The 19,697-nt window shown below is 44.0% G+C and overlaps 1 protein-coding gene across 5 annotated transcripts in view; it reads right to left on the reverse strand.

Annotated features, from left to right (window-relative positions):
* ATXN3 (ataxin 3) overlaps window positions 1-19,330 on the reverse strand; it is a 45,435-nt gene extending 26,105 nt beyond the window's left edge. For 2 of the 5 annotated variants that reach the window (XM_029597817.1, XM_029597813.1), the window contains exons 1-5: window positions 16,423-18,183; window positions 3,434-3,598; window positions 2,907-2,951; window positions 2,216-2,301; window positions 548-614 (exon numbers count right to left, since the gene is read on the reverse strand). In XM_029597817.1, coding sequence (XP_029453677.1) covers window positions 548-614; window positions 2,216-2,301; window positions 2,907-2,951; window positions 3,434-3,598; window positions 16,423-16,617 — 558 coding nt within the window. In that variant the 5' untranslated portion in view covers window positions 16,618-18,183. The other 3 variants (XM_029597814.1, XM_029597816.1, XM_029597815.1) reach the window with 3 other exon arrangements.
* Window positions 19,331-19,697: the final 367 nt, after the last annotated feature.

Below are 19,697 nucleotides of genomic sequence, written 5' to 3' on the forward strand. Positions count from 1 at the left end.
ATACAAATCCATTAATATTTACCGAAGGATGTCACTCCATTCTGTTCCACAAAACACTAGCTACTGTCTCAAGAGCTCCCTTCTGCCATACAGAGGACAAATCCCTGAGAAACCTCCAGTAGCCGAAGACATGCTGCTCCTTTCATGGATACCTTTTTGCCCGCCAGTAAACAGCTTAATAGCAATACACTGCTACCTACCTTCCCAAGGGCTTTGAGAGCTACTTCGGCACCATTTTCAGGTACAACCAGCCCAAGAGGGTACATGTTATTTCTTATGTCAACATGTGCAAACAGCCCCCAAAAACTTGTATCTGAGTAAACCAATCCATTGTAAGCAGTAAGCATTACATGCTGGGATAAGAGAAATGATTTAGCTCAATGGTGGCACAGAGACAAAATGAGATTAGATAACAAGTATTATGAATAGTAATCCTTAGTGGTTTTATATACTGACAGAAATTGGACATTTACAAGTCTTCGCTTGTGCAAAGTGAGTCATATTCCAAATTTAAGAGATGCGCAATAAAGAATTAAAACACTGTTACCTGTTTTCCTAACTTTCGAATCGTAAACCAGTGTTCCTTATAATTACAAATAAATGCTCTTTCATTTCTGTAAAAGGGAATAAAAACATGAAATTACAGCGGTATCTAAAGTGTTTTTAACTTCCTCCTATATTAATTGCTTACTTAACTGATAATATATTGACATGAGAGCTGCTAATGAATTAAGGGGAACGGAACAGCTCCCCTATGAGGAAAGACTAAAGAGTTAGGACTTTTCAGCTTGGAGAAGAGATGGCTGAGGGGGGATATGATAGAGGTGTTTAAAATCATGAGAGGTCTAGAACGGGTAGATGTGAATCGGTTATTTACTCTTTCGGATAGTAGAAAGATTAGGGGGCACTCCATGAAGTTAGCATGTGGCACATTTAAAACTAATCGGAGAAAGTTCTTTTTTACTCAACGCACCATTAAACTCTGGAATTTGTTGCCAGAGGATGTGGTTAGTGCAGTTAGTATAGCGGTGTTTAAAAAAGGATTGGATAAGTTCTTGGAGGAGAAGTCCATTACCTGCTATTAATTAAGTTGACTTGGAAAATAGCCACTGCTATTACTAGCAACGGTAACATGGAATAGACTTAGTTTTTGGGTACTTGCCAGGTTCTTATGGCCACTGTTGGAAACAGGATGCTGGGCTTGATGGACCCTTGGCCTGACCCAGTATGGCATGTTCTTACGTTCTTAATTATGGTTTGCCGGAGCTTTTATTTTTAAATAATGTTTTGAAAGTGTATTTTAATTCACAGCACCAATTTAGCACAGCTTGTGACCTCAGAGAGAATTTATGACACCACAGTATGAAGCTTAGCATGCCCTAAGACACAGAGGGGTAGATTTTCAGAGCCCTGCTCGCCTAAATCCGCCCAAAACCGGGCGGATTTAGGCGAGCAGGGCCCTGCGCGCCGGGAAGCCTATTTTACATAGGCCTCCCGGCGCGCGCAGAGCCCCGGGACTCGCGTAAGTCCCGGGGTTCTCGGAGGGGGGCGTGTCGGGGGGCGGGCCCGGTCGTCGCGGCGTTCCGGGGGCGTGTCGGCAGCGTTTTGGGGGCGGGTACGGGGCGTGGCTACGGCCCGGGGGCGTGGCCGCGCCCTCCGTACCCGCCCCCAGGTCGCGGCCCGGCGCGCAGCACGCCCGCTGGCGCGCGGGGATTTACGTCTCCCTCCGGGAGGCGTAAATCCCCCGACAAAGGTAAGGGGGGGGTGTAGACAGGGCCGGGCGGGTGGGTTAGGTAGGGGAAGGGAGGGGAAGGTGAGGGGAGGGCAAAGGAAAGTTCCCTCTAAGGCCGCTCCGATTTCGGAGCGGCCTTGGAGGGAACGGGGGGAGGCAGCGCGGCTCGGCGCGCGCAGGCTATACAAAATCGATAGCCTTGCGCGCGCCGATCCAGGATTTTAGCCGATACGCGCGACTACGCGCGTATCTACTAAAATCCAGCGTACTTTTGTTTGCGCCTGGAGCGCAAACAAAAGTAGGCTGTTCGCGCTTGTCTGAAAATCTACCCCAGAGGATGCAGGCAGACAGCAGACAAACATTCACAATAAAAGGGGACAAAAGGAACCACTTAAATGGAATGCTTGCAGTCTTAAATATATGGGACTGATGTATCTGACTAAGGACTACTTTGTAAAATTAAAGGCACTGAAAGAGTCTTACATAGGATCAATCAGGAGCCTCTGGTACTCTGGACTGTTGAAGAGCGTCAGTTCTAAACCCCAGACTTTGAGTGCATTGCTTATAACCTGTCAAAACATTGCAATTTTCAGGAGATAAGGGAAGTAACCATTTCAACTACTAAGACCAATTGGTCTTTGTTATTTTCTAGAGATGTTAATCGGAACTGAAATCCGAACCGATTCTGGTTCCGATTCACATCTCTATTATTTTCTAAAGCCTGAAACAACAATCATTATTCAAATCTTTCTGACTCTATGTACAGTAGAGGGGAACAAATTATGTTCTAAGCTGTAATTCCAAATGACACATAAATGGAAGATCCTAATGCTGGAAAACTAAAGATTGAAGACTTTAGTAAACGTCAGGCCCTTCCTGAAAGGCATTCTTAAAAGTCATGTTGGATGAACCTCATAGAAATAATAAAATGTGCACACTTATACTCTTCCTGCCTGACTATTCATTTAATCAGCACACAGTTTTGAGTCTGCTTGTTGTCAGATGCGACATCTGCTTTTAAGGTTACAGAGTTGTCTGCCAGTGAGACCACGAAGAAAGAAACAGAATTAATAGGTTCTAGCAGCTGCACCCCAATTAGCCATTATAATAATCACATTTTTAAGCAGTATACAACCATTTTGCATAAACAAATAATAAGCTACTGCATACTTACTTGAATAGAGAAATAGCCACTGTCGTCCATATTTCCAGAAGGCTGCTGTTTAAAGAAGAAGAAACATGCTCTAGACTTATGTAAAAGCTTACAATCTTTTTCTCTGTGGCTGGAAAGCATTTGAGAGTAGACTTTTAAGAAAGATGGTTAATAACGTATTATAAAGCAAAATCTGCTGCTGTAATGGATTGTGATGATGGAAAGTAAAACCTGATATTGCATTTAACGAAGCTTCAACAAATCACTGAACAGCTCCTTTCATCTTCCCTAAATATAACAACCACAGGCAAGCTGGAAAGCAGCTTTTGCTGGTGCACTCACAGAGGCCCAAGATGTACTCAGCATTTTTCCCTGAGATACAAAACGAGAAAGCTCCATTAGTGCAGCTGGTCCAATATTAAAAGCCAGATTCTATGGGTCTACTCACTACTCCCCACTCGAGTGGCAGAGCACAACACAGCGTAACACTTTGTAACTATCAACAGAGCATCTCCTAAAATATTGAAGACAAGCAAAATGGCTCTTACCTGTAGGAATGTTCTGTACTCGTCACTTGTGAGCCCTCCTTCGGCCATTCTCATCCTCTCTTCCTCATCCAGCTGATGTGCAATAGAAGATAATTCCACTGGACTAAAATATTCCCCTTGCAGTAAATTATTCAGGCAGTGCTGAGCACACAGAGAGCCTTCTTGCTAATATTTGAAATGGATTAAACATACCACAGATCATTTTAATGATAAATTCTGGTATACCACTGCATTAGTGCTGTCGTAAATTTCTTCAAAAACAGAAGATCCACCCAGAACTAAAGGAACCTACTCTCCCAGCCACATGCATTCACAGTTCACACATAGGTGTAGATTTAAGAAAAAAAAAAAAACCAAACAAAAAAAACCCTAACATCCTGAAAATCTGATGTGGATAGGACACAAAGCAAAAATGTTATTAGGGGGTAGAGGACTCACAGACATAGCTCATAAACCTTTCTGTCTGGAAAGTAGACTGAAAAAACTCATCCCATAATGCTGCAAACTCAGAATGTATGGTACTAAATACAGAGAGAATAGGCACCTCAAAGACCTGGTGGATGGAGGATAACTAATGGGACACTGTGATACCAGGGTACAAATGATAGCAACATGACAGAACAGATAAAACTTAGTACCATACATTCTGAGTATGCAGCAGTTGAGCTGTACATCCCCAGTGCATTATGGGAGATATATATATATATATATAATAATAATAATAATAACATTCTAATTAAAAGCAAGAGACCTCGGAATCACTTTGGACTCAGAATTCTGCTTCAAACAACATATTAATAACATCATCAAAGAAGGTTTCTACAAACTTCAAATTAAAAAAAAAATTAAACCTCTCCTTCATCATCATGACTTCCGTTTAGTCTTGCAAGCTCTACTATTCTCCAAATTAGACTATTGCAATGCTATATTCCTCGGACTACCTGCTACTACCATCACTCCACTTCAACTCTTACAAAATGCAGCTGCACGGCTACTTGGTAATCACAAAAAATCGGATCACATCTCTCCAGTGCTAAAAGATCTTTACTGGTTATCTATTCTTTATAGAATACAGTACAAAGACTGTCTCTCATTCACAAAATATTATATAATAAGACAAACTGGATGGATACAACAATATTTTTCCATATCTCAAGGCGATCTTTACGATCCTCTAACACTGGTCTCCTCGAAATACCATCTACTAAAATATCCCGTCTTACTTCAACAAAACAACGTGCTTTTTCAATTGCTGGTCCGATATTGTGCAACTCCCTTCCTATTGAATTAAAACTGGAATCTTCTACTCAAAAACTTTTAAGAAGAATTTAAAAACTTTTCTTTTTCTAAAAGCTTTTCCAACATGTTTAATTTAATTATATAATAAATGTTTACTCTATTATTGTTCTTTCACTTTTTTCTTTCCACTTTAATTCTCTCCAATATTTTGTATAACACCATTATTTCTATTCTTCACATTGTAACTTTTTATCATTATTGTTGTATGTGAACCGATGTGATGGCTACGGTTGAATATCGATATACAAAAAACAAATAAATAAATATATTAAGGGTGACATAAAAGAGTCAAGCAGGAAAAAAAAGTGCACCCAGTGTGATGGGGAAGAAAGCATTAGTGAGAAATCCCTACTTACCTGATAATTTCCTTTTTTCTAATGAAGACAGGTTAATCCACAACTAGTGGGTTATGCACTTCTACCAGCAGATGGAGACAAAGCAAAGCTGACTTCACGGTATATATACCCCTGCTCCACCAGTATTCTCTGCAAAAAACAACTGTGAACAAACTAACAACGCATGATTATAAACATTAACAGACAACCACTTAAGCAGTTAGCAACAGGAAACACTGAGCTCATCCAGAGTGTAACATCACTAACCCCTGGACTAAAACTGACACTTAACAGTTATCCCCGGAACGCAGCCACTCAGGAGGACATTAGATCCACAAACTGGCAGGAAGGTGGATTAACTGTCTTCATTAGAGAAAAGGAAATTATCAGGTAAGTAGGAATTTCTCATTTCTCAGCATTCAGACAGGTTAATCCACAACCAGTGGAATGTACCAAAGTTTCTCCTAAATAGTGTGGGAGGCTGTCCACAGTCCAAGCAACACCGCACGCAGAGATGCTGTGTCCTTCCAGTCCTGCCCATCTAGGCAGTAAAACCTGGAAAAAATATGTATGGAGGTGCACGTCGCAGTTCGGCAAATCTTGACGGGAGACAACAATCGAAGTTCCGCCCACAATATTGCTTGAGCTCTAGTGGAATTAGCCCTAACCCGTTTAGGCAACGGCTACTCAGCTACACAGTCATGATAACCTCCTTAACCCAATGGGTTAATGTAGCCCACTACTCAACTCACCCTGTTTACCTCCAATTGTAGAACAAACAGGCGGTCAATCTTCCTGAGAGGTTTTAATAACCTCCAATACCGCATCAGATGCGGTCCTCTAAAGACGATATTCATCCACATCTCTCTCCCTGTCCAGCATTAGCAAGGAAATTGGTTCAAATGAAAATCTGAGACCACTTTCAGCAAAAAAGATGGCATAGTAGGAAGCTGGACTGCCCCAGGAATCACCCACAGTTCGGACCCAACATGCGCAACAATTCACCATGAGAAACACTGTCTTCAAGACTTTAATCTCAAGGAGAGGCTACGCAGAGGCCAAAAAGTGGAATCTGCCAAAATTCTAGAACCAGATTAAGGATCCATGAAGGCACCGCAAAGGAAGACTAAGCAGCCTCACCCCCTACAAAACTGGGCCACATCCAGATGGAACGACAAGGGTCCGCCCTTCACCTGACCCTTGAAAACAGATAAGAGCCATCACCCACACCTTCAAGAATTTAAGGGCCTTGCCCTTACGTGATCCATCCTGTGAGAATTCCAAAATGAGTGGGATCTTAACCAAACAAGGAAGCATGCCTCATTCCTAACACCAGGCCTCAAATACTCTCCAAACCTGAATGTAATCTAAAGAGGGGAGAACTTTTGTGCTCGAACCAAGGTGGAATCATAGTAGTGGAGATTCCATGCTTCAGCAACTGAGCCCTTTCGAGAACCACACCGAAAGACAAACCGAGACAGACCTACACAAAGAATAGGTCCCTGTCATAGCAGGTCCCGTTGGACCCGTACCCGAAACGGAGAGTCCGCCAGAAGCCTCTGCAAATCTGAAATCACCAGAATCACCAGTCCCGTGTGTCCTTCGATCTTCCAATCACTCTGCCCAAGGACTTCAGATATCCCCTGTGACTGAAAAAGGGGAGGAACCTTCACATTGAGCGATGTAGTCTGCAATTCTATAAACAGGAGGTCCCAGCAGCCCACTATGACCTGGAATGCTTAGTCTGACAATTCCCATTCTCTTGTTTCTAGAGACTCTGTCTGCTGAAAAAAAAAAATCAGCTCTTACATTGTCTTTTCCCACAATGTGGGAGGCAGAGATTTTCTGAAGATGTACTTCCACCCATTCCAAGAACTGGACTTTTTCCAGCGACACTTGCTGGCTCTTGGTGCCTTCCTAGCAATTGATGCACACTATCGCCATAGTGTCTAACATTACTCAGAGCACTTGATCCTACCAGCAGTCAACAAACCATAAGCATGCCAGCTATACAGCACCTACTTCCAAATGACTGATACTCCAGAGAGACTCCTCTGCAGTCCAGCACCCCTGTGTCATCAACGCCTGACAGTAAGCCTCTCAAGCCTGGAAGCTCGACTCCATCGTATTAGTCAATCCGATGTTCATAGGGAAATATCCTTCCTTAGTTGATCCGCTTTCAATCACACTGCATTTGCATGCTAGTCTTCACCGGAACTGAAGCTGTAACGAGAAATCCTGACTGCGGATTCCATCGTGCCCAGAAGTGTGAGCTGAAGAGGACGCATATGCACTCTTGGCCCATGGAATCACTTCTAGAGTGGCTACCATCAACCGAACACCTGCAGGTAAGACCATACCACCAGGTGAACTGCTTCTGTCAATAGCCGCACCTGCGCTAACCATTTCTGAATGCAGGCCTCCCTACCTTGCTTCACGTTGAAATGAACACCAAGACACTCCAGCGATTGAGACAGCTGTAACTTGCTCTTAGCCAAGTTCACCACCTAACCTAGAAATTAAAGCAAGGAAAACCACCTTGCGCGAGACCTGAAGACTCTCTTCATGCCCTTAGCCCAAATTATACAAATGTCTAGGTACAGGTGGACCAGAATACCATCTTGTCTCAACACTGTCGCTACCCACCACCAGGACCTAAGAGAAGGTCCTGGGTATGGTGGCCACCTGAAGATAGAGCTTGAAAACTGATAATGTCGACCCAAAACACTGAACTGCAAAAGCGATGATGTTCCAGCTGAATGGGAATATGTAGATACACCTCTGACAATACAGAGACATAAGAAACTCCCCTGACTGTAATGCCATTATCATAGAGTGTAAAGATTCTGTGTGTTTACAAGCCTTCCTTAAGGACCAGAATGGGCAAAAGGAAACCTCCTCTTGGGTACACTGAAATAAACGGAATAAAGATCCATACTTTCTTGTGACTTAAGCACTGAAATTACGGCCTACCAGCTCAGGGGCCTCAACAACGTAACCTCCACTGCCAGCCTCATTTCCGAAGAGTTGTAAGCAGATGCCAAGAAATCGTTCCGAGGAATGCAGAATTCCAGAGCAGAGCTCCTTATCCCCTCCTGAACTCACTCTCGATAAGAGGTATTGTGAACGTGGACCCTTAAGCCGGCTAGAGTGCTTGGAGGATCCGCTGAAGGAAGACCTACAGCGGGACTCGTAGCCGGGAGGTAGAACTGGACCAGGAGACCTGACGGGACCTTCACCTTTATCAAGCCTCGTTCTCTGCAGGTTTAGCCCTTGGGTGCCGGGGCCGGCAGGATTTAGGCGAAGGTCTCCTGGTGAAGAAGAGTCAGAGTCGAGGCAGGCAGAAGACTTGAGAAGTCATAGACGGTCCAGGAGTCTTGGCAGGCAGCGGAGGTGCAAGACGAGGAGTCAGGCCAGAGGTCAGGGCAGGCAGAAGGCTGGCAAAGCTGGAGAACAAGCCAAGGGTCAGGACAGGCAGCAGACAGAGAATTCCAGGAACCAAGCCGAAATCAAAAACCAGAGAAGCAAGCAGAAGCAGGAGCGGGACTACGGGAGCAGGAGCAGGCAGGAAGACATGGAAGAAGGCAGGAAAGCTGGAGTGGTAGCAGGAACAAGCAAGAACACTGGAACAGAATCAGGAACAAGCAGGAACACTGGAGTGGGATCTGGAACAAACCGGAACAGCAACTAGCTACTCAAAGGGTCAACCTGTTGCCAAGACAAAGCATGAAGATCTTCAGGACCCTTTTATAGTCCCTCAAGTGATGACATGGAATTTGGAGCCCGGCCGAGGTTTCCCGTCGCGGCCTCTTTAAATTCTGGAGTGGTGTGCACGCGTGCCTAAGGGGCGGAGCTGCCCAAGGAAGTCTGTGGCGTCTCCCTCATGGGGAGGTCGTCACGGGAAGGCCCCAACGCGGCCCGAGCTGGGACGGGGAAGCCAGCGGTGAACGGAGCGTGCCAGAAGGTGAGGGGGGACCCAACCATGGCTGTCCATGGCCAGGGTTCCCAACAAGAGAAGACAGGCTATCTCCCATTCTAGGAGGTGGAGCATCACACCTTCATTGAGGGGTTCAGGATGCATCATCCCCTGAGCCTATGCCCCGTCTGGACTACCTGGGCCAAAAGGACTGAGACCTACTCAGAGGTTGAGCCCTCAGATAAGGCACTTCTCTGTAAGGTTGAAAATGTCTGAAACCCCTAGCACGGCCCCTTGCACTGAAAGAGAGTGTGGCACCTGCTTTTAACCCTCTGGTAAACGAGAAACTTGGGACTCATCCTAAAAAAAGTGTGATCTGTTAAGGACAATTTCATAAAATTAGACTTTGAAATTGTAGCAGCTGACCAATCTCAGCCACAGCTTGACACGTGACCGCCAATACCGAAGCCATCCCTCTGGCAGAGGGATGGACCAAGGCGCAACCTGCATCCATTAAAAAGATGGCAGCCAGTTCCATCACGGCCCTGGTATTCTAACCAGTCTCATCGACTTCCTAAGGTAGCAGCAAACCACAGTGAACCACCAGGGAGCAGCAAGAGGATAACTGCAATTCATGCCACCACCTCAAGGTCTGCGTAAGGATATCCTCAACTCTCCTATCCTGCACAGTCTCCAATTCCGCTCCCCCTTCTGCAAGAAAGGTCATCCATTTGGAGACTGCGCACACCAGCGCATCCACTTTCGGAGACTCTATCTGCTGAAAATGCAACTGCTCTCTCCCGCTGTCGGATCCAGGGGGTACAGCCCTACCAAGGCTCATTCCCCTTTAACAGTTTCCAGAGCGCCCCATTCAAGGCCAGTCAAGACACTAAAATGGGATTTTTCTTTGGCTCAGACAAAGAACCAACACCCGGCACTCCCAGCATCATCAGTTTCTGGGAGATCAGAGCAAGCAACCTATCTATATGACTCCAAACCCAGAGGAAATTCTCTATTCTCTAAGGAGTAAGGATTGCCTTCATCATCGAAGCCAGCAGGGTCCCCATCAGTGGAACCCACTAGAGGCCTGGGTACACTCAGACGCTTATCCGCAGCACGACCTCCTGAACTTCCAGGTTTGGCCGGTTCTGCCGAACATAAGAAGGAACTGCAGCCCTTGGAAAAAATTCCACCCAAGAAAAAAGGTGAAAGGATTTATACCAAAACCAAGGGGCGTTGGAGAGGTAGCCACTGAGAAGTCCTCCCATGCTGAAATTCCAGTTAGGGGAGTCTCAAAACCAGATCCCCCTCCAGTCCCATTCCCACATCCTGCTCAGAAGGGTCTGGCTCAGCCAACGGGAGACAACTCTCCCTGAGCCTCCAGGCAATGCTGATAAGATTAGAGGGGACACCCGGCTGTGAAGCCTGAATATGGCAAGCAGTCAAATCACAAGGCGCTTAGGATGCTTGCTACAGGCTCCATGGATAATCTCCTTCTGTCTCTCTTTTTTTCCCCAAAACAAGCAATCCTCAGTAGGAAGATACATGTCCACCATCTGCTGGAGACAGAGAATACTGGTGGGCTGATGTCAGCTTTGCTCCGACTCCATCTGCTGGAGAAAACCCAGTGTTTGTGGATTACTTTATCTGAATGCTGAGAAATGGGGTTATACTACTGCCTGCCTGACCAGGATGAGGAAACAGAATGTAACATGCTAATAAAACTGGCAACACAACACTAATGGAAGATTTTAATTACTCCATTACTGACTGGGTAAATGTCACAATATTTCATGGTAGGGAAGAAAAGCTCCTAGACACCATAAATAACTGTCTTGTGCCACAACTGATAATGGAATCAAAGAGACGGGAAACTACTTTAAATCTAACTAAAGCAAATCACTATGAAACAGGGAAATGTACTTGAGAAACTAAAGAGTAAATCATCAGGACTGAGAATCCCCCCCAGAGTTCTGAAACAACTCAAACAGGAAGCTGCAAACTTGTTACTAGTAATCTGTAACCTATCATTTAAAACAGCCACAATGCCTGAAGACTTGATTTTTAAAAAGGGCTCCTGGGGTGATCTGGCAAACTATGGAATGGTGAGCCTGACATTGATGCCAGGCAAAATGATAGAAGCCATTCTTAAAAACAAAATTACTGGCCATATATACAGACATAGCTTCATGGGGAAGAGTCAAAATGATTTTAGCAAAGGGTAGTCTTGCCTTTTACTAAGCTATTCAATGTTTTTGAAGATGTAAACTAACATGTGGATAAATGTCAGACATTTGATATAGAGTATTTGGTTTTTCAGAACACGTTTGACAGAGTCCCTCATGGCAGACTCCTCAGGAAATTAAAGTCATGCAATACGAGACAATGTCCTATTGTGGACTGGTAGCTAGTTAAAAGTCAGGGAACAGAGAAAATAGGATTAAATGGTCAGTTTTCCAAAAGGAGAAAGGTCAATAGGGAGTACCCTAGGGACGTTACTGGGATTTGCCCTGTTTTACATATTCGTAAATGATCTGGAAAAGAGAGCAAGGAGTGAGATGATCAAATTTGCAAATGACACAAAAATATTCAAAATTGTTACAGTGCCTTGTAAAAGTCTTCACCCTTGTACATTTTTCACATTCTGCTGTCTATAAAATACAAATTGAAATGCATTAAAAGGAGTTTGTTTCACTGATCTATAAAAAATACTCTCCTGTTTTTCACTGTGAAAGAACAATTTAGAATATTTCTATAAGTAATTAGGAATAAAAATCCCCAAAGTCTTGATTGCATACATGCTCACAGCCTTTGATTCAATACTTGGAAGACCCTTTGGCAGTAATAATAGCATTGGGTTATTTAGGATAAGCATCTACCAACAGTTTTCCCCATTCTTCTTGGCAGAATGCCTCAAGCTCTTTCAGGTTGGCTGGGGAATACCTGTGGACTGCAGTCTTCAAGTCACAGATTTTCTATTGGATTCAGGTCTGAGTTTTGCCTGAGCCACTCAAGGACATTTTCTTCTTGTTAAACCACTCCATTGTTGCTTTTTCTTTGTGCTTAGGATCATTGGAGTGGAGTAGCAGCCTAGCGGTCAGAGCAGCAGGCTGAGAACCAGGGAAGCCAGGGCTGAAATCCTGCTGTCACACTTTCTAACCCTGGGCAAGTTCCCTTTTGTGTCTATTTCCCATAGATACAAAAATAGGAGAAAATGTTTAGTAAATGAGCCCTCTGAGGACAGTGAAATACCTCCAGTACCTGAATGTAACTCAACTTGAGCTGCCAATGAAAAGTTGAAAGGTAAAGCAAAATAATGAAAAATGAAAAAAAAATTGTCCTGCTGAAAGGTGAATCTTCTCCCCAGTCCCCAGGTCTACAGCAGACTGGAACAAGTTCTTCTCCAGGATCTGCCTGTTCTTTGGCCTCATCCATTGCTCCCTTGATCTTTACAACCCTTCCTGACCTCACTGCTGCAAAGCATCCCCACAACATAATGCTGCCACCACCATGCTTTAATGTAGGGATGGTATTTAGCAGGGTGCTGTGCTCGGTTTTACACCATACATACTGCTTAGCAATGCAACCAAGACGCTCCACTTTGGTCTCGTCAGCCCATAAAATCTTCTCCCACATGCAAGTAGCGTCCCCTAAGTGTTGGCTTCCTTCCTGCCACCCTCACACCCAGACCATGTTTGTGAAAATCTTGTTATCGCTGAACAAACATTTCCCCCTCCCCCCTGTCTCAGCCAGTTACCTCGGTAGCTTTCCTAAAGTAATCTTAGGCCTCACAGTAACCTTCGGCAGCAGTTTCCTTACCCCATAGCTACCGACACTGGAGGGGCAGCTTGATGGCGGCAGGGTCTCAGTGGTCCCAAATTGTTTCCACTTTACAATGATGGATCTGACAGCGCCCCAGGGGGATGTTCAAACATTCTGAAATGTTCTTATCGCCTCCCCCCAATCTGTACCTCTGAATAACGTTATCACACAGCTCTTTCAGCAGCTCCGTTCGGCCTTTTTTTTTTTTTTTTTTTTTACCTTTGCTTCAAATTCACTTCACACAACAGGACCTCCTTGATTCTTCATCCAGGAATATTCAAGTCAACTCAGAGACTATGATTAGACATAGGTGGGCTCTATTTAACTTTAGGAAATTTTTTGAACTAAAGCTAATTTAGGTTTGCTAGGACAAACATATGAAGACTTATGTAGTCAAGACATTCTTACAGTATTAACTACTTTTGGAATATTTCTATAATTGTTCTTTCACAATGAAAGTATAGAATATGTTGTGTAGAACAGTGAAATTCTTACTTTAATGCATTTTGATTTATATTTTCTAGATAGGACAATGTGAAAAAATGTTCCATCGTGTGAGGAATTTTACAAAGCACTGTAAAAGAGCAGAGGATTGTGAAGAATTGCAGAAGGAGCTTGGGAGATTAGGAGACTGGACATCTAAATGGCAGATGAAATCTGTGGACAAGTACAAAGTAATACACATAAGGAAAAATAATCCCAACTAAAAGGTATAAAATGCTAGGTTCTGTATTAGGAATCACCATCTAGGAAAAGGACCTTGGAATCCTGCTGGTCAATACTCTGAAATCATAGAAACATAGAAATGACAGCAGAAGACGAACAAACAGCCCATCCAGTCTGCCCAGCAAGCTACGCACTTTATCCTTTTTTTTTTCCCTTTTTCTCTCTCCCACCTGTTACTATTGGCTTCCAGTACCCTCCAGCCCCAATTCCCCTCCACCCATGTAGAGAGCAGCGCCGGATCTGTATCCAAGGGAACATCCAGCTCAATTAGGGGTAGCAACCGCTGCAACAAGCAGGCCACACCCCTGCCCCATACTCTTACCCACCCCCGTTTTTTTTTTTTGGAGATGGCAGCCCTCCATCCCTCCGCTCCGTGAAGGTGGAACACCAACCACTGGCATCCTGCTCCGTGAATGCCTCTGTGGCTACTACCGCTCCGTGCAGTGTTTTGCTGCCTCCTCTTTATTCACGTTCTCTAGACTTGATGGATCCACAGTGTGGATCCATCAGCTCAGTGTGCGGTGGAGGTCAAAAAGGCAAATAGTTCCAACATTCTATGTTGAAATGGAGAGCATCACAAAGCCTTTGCACTGAGCCATGGTGTGAATGCATCTTGAGAACTGTGCATTTCTGGTCACCCCATCGCAAAGACAAAGTGAACTAGAAAAGGTACAGAAAAAGGCAACAAAAATGACAAAGGGAATGGAACAGCTCCCCTATGAAGAGAGGCTACACCGGTTAGGGCCCTTCAGCTTAGAAGAGACAAACTAAATAGAAGTTTATAAAATTAGGAGTGGGGTGGAATGGGTAAATAAAAGATTTACCCTTTCAAATACTAAAACAAGGAGACCTCCATGAAGCTAACAAAAGCAGATTTAAAATAAATCATTCAAAAAATGCTTGCTATGAGCGCACAATTAAGCTGTGAAATCTATTGCCAGAAGATGTGGTCACACTGACTACCACAGCTGGGTTTTAAAAGAGGTTTGGATACGTTTCTGGAGGAAGAGTCCAGAACACATTATTGGGTAGGCAGGCTTGGGAAAGCTATTGCTATCCCTGGGAGTGAACAACCAGAAACAGAGCACTATTATTTCATCTTATGATCTATCGTACCTATACTAGTAACATTTTCCTTTCATCCCTGCTTAAATCTAAAATGTCTGCCTGCCCTCTTTCTGCATCGAGACTCATTACCCCATGTTAAATCTGGGGACCATAGAACTCCTCTAAAGCCCTTCACTGCATTTTTCCTCCAAGTCTTTCAACTTTCTCCCTCGTCACCTAACTCTGCAGTCTGAATTGTGGGTAGTGTGACCAACTTTTCCGTTGACCATAATTGGACATCCCACTGAACTTCATGCTTTGGGGGAGGAGGTGGGAGGTTACAGACTAATGTCAGTTGTCAATTCACTCATTACTTGGCTTTCAAGCTCCTCATCAATATACTTTGTTTTCTAAAGTGTTATTATAAGGATAGATGAAAACAGCAACCACAGCCTTCCTCATGCAGTTTTTCTATTACAATTAAAGTCTAATACACACCCACCTCCATATGTCCCCATAAACATACAGCCTCCTCTCTCATACATATACACTCCCATATACACATCCTATTTCATATAGACATGCACACTCCCAAACACACAGCCTCCTCTCTCAGACACAGGTGGTTCGCTCTCCCTCTTTAAAACATTCCCAGCCTTTCAATTGCATCTCCCTTGCACCACCTCTCCCTCAATATGCCCTCCCCCTCCTCTGTGCACACTTCTCTTGTGCTGCCCTCCTGTCTCTAGTTCCCTCCCTTCCCATGCTAGTCTCTCTCCCTCCTTTCCCCCTCTCTCCATTGCCTTCCTCTTTAATCTCATTTCTTCCTGTATCATTTGTGCCTCATTTCTTCTTTCCCTTCCCCAATCCGTCTCCTGCCTTCCCTCATGCTCCTGTTGTGCCTCTCCCTTTCCTTACTTCTCCTTTATTTCCTCCCTTGCTTTCCACCTATCTTCCTTTCTCGTCCCTTTTCTCTGTGTCCCCTCTGTCTCTCCCTTTTCCCTACCCTATGACTGTCTTTCTCCAGCTTCCCCTCCTCTGTGACTGTATCCATCGCCTGACTCACTGCAGTCCCTCCTCTCAGGTCTTGGCCCAGCACTCAGTGAGAGCTGGGGAGAGAAGCAGAGGGCATTGCTGCAGACATCTGTGGAGATCTAGGAACCGAGAGCTGAGCTATGCCCCACCTTCTCTCCATCCCATCAAAACACAGAAAAGGAGGCAAGAGGGCAAGGATACAGCACAGCTCTGTCTTTCCCTGTAACCAAGAAGCTGTGGGAAAGAGACGCCTCTTACAAAAACCGTATTTTCAGTGTCCGGTCAGCACTTCTGACAGACACTGTACAGTTCAGCTGAAAACCCGGATGTCCGATCCAAAACCGGGCAGCTGGCAAACCTACTTGTGGGGTAATTTATTTTTTTATCACTCCATCGTCTTTGCTGTTCACATGACTGATACTAAAATCTTAGCAAGTCCCATGCTTACCTTTATTTCTGTACGACTAAAATACTTATTCATGCTCTGCCATATCATGTGGAATATTCTCTCTTTCTCCCTCTCTCTGATTGTGTCCTGTACTTACTTTCGCTGGTATGTAGCAGTACCTCTCATCTGTTGCATTCTATGGCCAGTCCAGATCTCCCTTCTGTGAACAGAATTCCTCTGACTTGCTCCTACCCAGAATATGTCTATGTCTTCAAAAAGGTAATCACACTTTTTCAATCTTCTGGCCTTCTTACTTCTCTTTAAGCCCTTTTCCCATCTGCTCTATTGTGCTTTTTCCTCTGAGTTTTCTTTTTCCCCCCATTGTTCTCTCAACTAGTTTGAAGAATTCACTAAATCTTACCTTTTCCCTCCATTGTGCACTCCAGCTCTTATCTCTCCGCCCCACTTCAGTTTCATGTTGCCTGTAGTCTTTCATTCTTACACTAATACTACTAGATTTTTTTAAGTTGCTTCCAATGAATATTACAAATACATACAAGCAGTAAGCATAAGAGCAAAAATCTAGTTTAGTTTCTACTGAAGTGAGAATCAACATGGCATAAATAGTAAAAACAAATTGGCTCTGGCCAGATCAACTGAACTATGTAAAAACATCCTGAAAATTAAACCATACATGCCTCTTAACTGCACGTGTATTTATGTAAAAAAAATATTTTGCTGTTGACTTCCAAACCATGCTGAGTCACAGTCAAAGGCATCTCTCTTTTAAGAAGACTGGAAGTATTTGCAATTTAGAGGATACCAAATGGTGAAGAAGAGTAAATTCAGTTATATGTAACTGGTAAGAGCAACATTTCATAAGGAACAAGCTATCAGCAGGTAGCTGATTTTGGTAGACTTAAGAGTAGATTCAGGCAATTAGCAATATAATAATAGAACCATAGGAGAATAAATTATCTTTAGTGTTTTAATGAAAACATGACAGTTGTATGTCAAAGGCTTGTTTCTTTATTGGCAGATGTTTACAGATGTGCCTAGTCAAGAAAAGTTTGTAAACAAAACTGAAAAGTTCATAGTATTTACTGCAAGACAGAGCAGTTGAATTACCACAAGTTTGAAACATGTGAATACACCATTATTATTTCAACTCTTGTTACTGTGTTTAAGAAGGTCTTTTGTATGTAGGTGGAAAAACAAAATTTAATCTGAATGCTACTGCACTTTGGATGTGGAAAAGAGGGCGCAGAAGAGGGCTGTTGAAAGGTGGTTGGTAGGGAAAGGATGATGATAGATAAAAAGCCTGGAAAGAAAGGTAAAACAATCAAATTCTTTAAAAACCTGCATCACCACAACAAATATTTCTAGTAATTTCAGGTGACTTACAGAAAGGAAGATCTCACAAGTAAAAGGACCGTTATACCCGATGTGTAGTAAATGTACAAAACATGTAACTGAAATCAGAACCTCGACAGCAAAGCTTACATTAGTTTTAATAAATATCAAGGATCAACCTAGAAGTCAGTGTTTGAAACAAGCCTCGAGTGACATTCCGATTTCCTGCATGTCCACGATCTAAATGTGAGTGTCGCTGTCCAAGCACCTACATAAAAACGGTCAACAAGTAAGTTACAGGCGGTTTTTTAAAAATTGGATTAATGTCTCAAATATAATGTTTTTTTGGACAAAATAATGACACAGCCTGCACCTTGGTTGTTGATCTTCCATCCAAACGCCAACCAAGAAAGCCCGATCATGGGACAATGGGCCCCGTAAGTTTACAAAACGTCCCGGTCTTCCCTAGAGAGGAAAGAAACTTTCAAGAGACGGAGGAGGAGAAAGGGCAAGGCAGGGGCCAAAGTGGCCTCTCTTCCAGAACAAGGCAGAGCCGGACTCACTTTCCGTTCCCCGGAAATGCCCCAACCCTTCCCGTTACCCCGGCAATCCCAGCGGGGAGAGAGGACCGCAAGCCCGACCATGGCTTCACCCGAGCCGGTACGCGCGTTACAACCGGGGAAGCTTCCCAAGTGGGGAGGAAAGAAACCGGACAACCACCGCTGAACAAACGGATGCAGAAAAGGTCCCTGCGGCGACCGCTCGCCTGTCAGGGGGAACATCAGCCTGAGACTCGACCCGCATGAACCCCTCTCCCGTTAGCCCTACCGCCTTACTCTCTCATGAAAGACGGCCTCCATCTTTATTTGTTTCAGGTACCAGCCTCCATAACATCGCCCCCCACGTGACCCTGGCCGGACCAATCCAGCGACACGAGGGAGTCACGTGCCTCCATCAGCTGGTGTCGGGCCGGTTGATCACATGACGGCGTTGTCTTAGGGGGGTGGGGTGTGTTTGTCTGCGATAGTGGTTCTAATATAATAATCCGGAAGTACTGTATCTATTACAGGGAGGCGATGAGTGTGGAAATAGAGAGTATATAATAGATTGGTCATTAGGGTTGCTTTACCTATTAAAACCTAGAAACTAAAGCCCTAGCTCTAAGCAGTCCGAGATTCTCCTCCTGGTGCGTGTGCATAAGCATCGAGCGCGGGCGTGGATAAATGCACTTCACATGACTGACTGACAGTATTGTTCGATTAAAGCTTAGTGGCCAACTCTTGATCACTCCTCAAGCTTTCTTTAATACACACTTTTTCCAACTAAGTGAAATCTCCACCTCCGTCCAGATCTTAGAATCAGCTGCAAAAAGCCAAATCTTTCCTACGCTTGGTTTTGGAGCATTGAGTATTTAGAGTAATTGTTCAAGCAATAATTAATCCGCTGTGTGACTACTGAAATACGTTATTGATGGGTCTTCCCGACAAAAAAAATACCACACACCCCCTGCGGCTACAAGTGATGCAAAATATGGCAGCTCCATGATCTATGCCTGTCTACATAGGGTGAGTGCTATATCACTGTTGCATCCACTAGATTTGCGTGAGAAACGTGTAGTTTAATATCTTAACTTGTGATACTTAAGCCAATAAGGAGGGAGGGGCACAGGCCCAACTCTGTACAGGATAGTATTACATGCTATGTCACTAATCCTAATTTACACTCCAAGAATGAAGCTTTCCGTAAAGTTCCTTCAACAAAAAGATAACCCCCAACCCCTTTTTGTATTAATTACAGAAGGATAGCTGTTGTAATGGGGCCAGAGCTACGGAACACAGCTGTATGCCATAGGAATCAAACTTGTTGCATTTTAGAAAAAAAGTAAAAGCATGGTTTACTTTATAGTTGCTGAAGCTTGATATTTCAATAGAGGAGGTTTTTTTTTTTAACTTAGATTTATATTCCACTTTTCACAGTACTTCAAAGCAGATTATATTCAGGTACTGGAGGTATTTCCCTATCCGCAGAGGGCTTACAATCTAACGGCTCGATACTGTAAGACCGCGGCAGAAAGAGTGCGGCATTGCCAGGCGCACCCTTCCTCCCCGCATGCACAGTTCTCTTGACCTAGCGCCTGATACTCTCTTCTAATTGCATGCAAATGCATGCCGCGGCTGTGAAGGGTTAGGGAAGGGTTATGCCCGCGCAACCCATTTTACTGTATAGGCGCTTAATACAGCGCCTATACAGTAACCTGGGTACGCTGGTACCTGTCATTTCAAATGACATTTGAAATGACAGGCACCAGGAAGTGTAAAAAAAAAAAAACAAAAAACCAAAAAT

This window comes from Rhinatrema bivittatum, chromosome 4, assembly GCF_901001135.1.
Source record: "Rhinatrema bivittatum chromosome 4, aRhiBiv1.1, whole genome shotgun sequence".
Taxonomy (NCBI): domain Eukaryota; kingdom Metazoa; phylum Chordata; class Amphibia; order Gymnophiona; family Rhinatrematidae; genus Rhinatrema; species Rhinatrema bivittatum.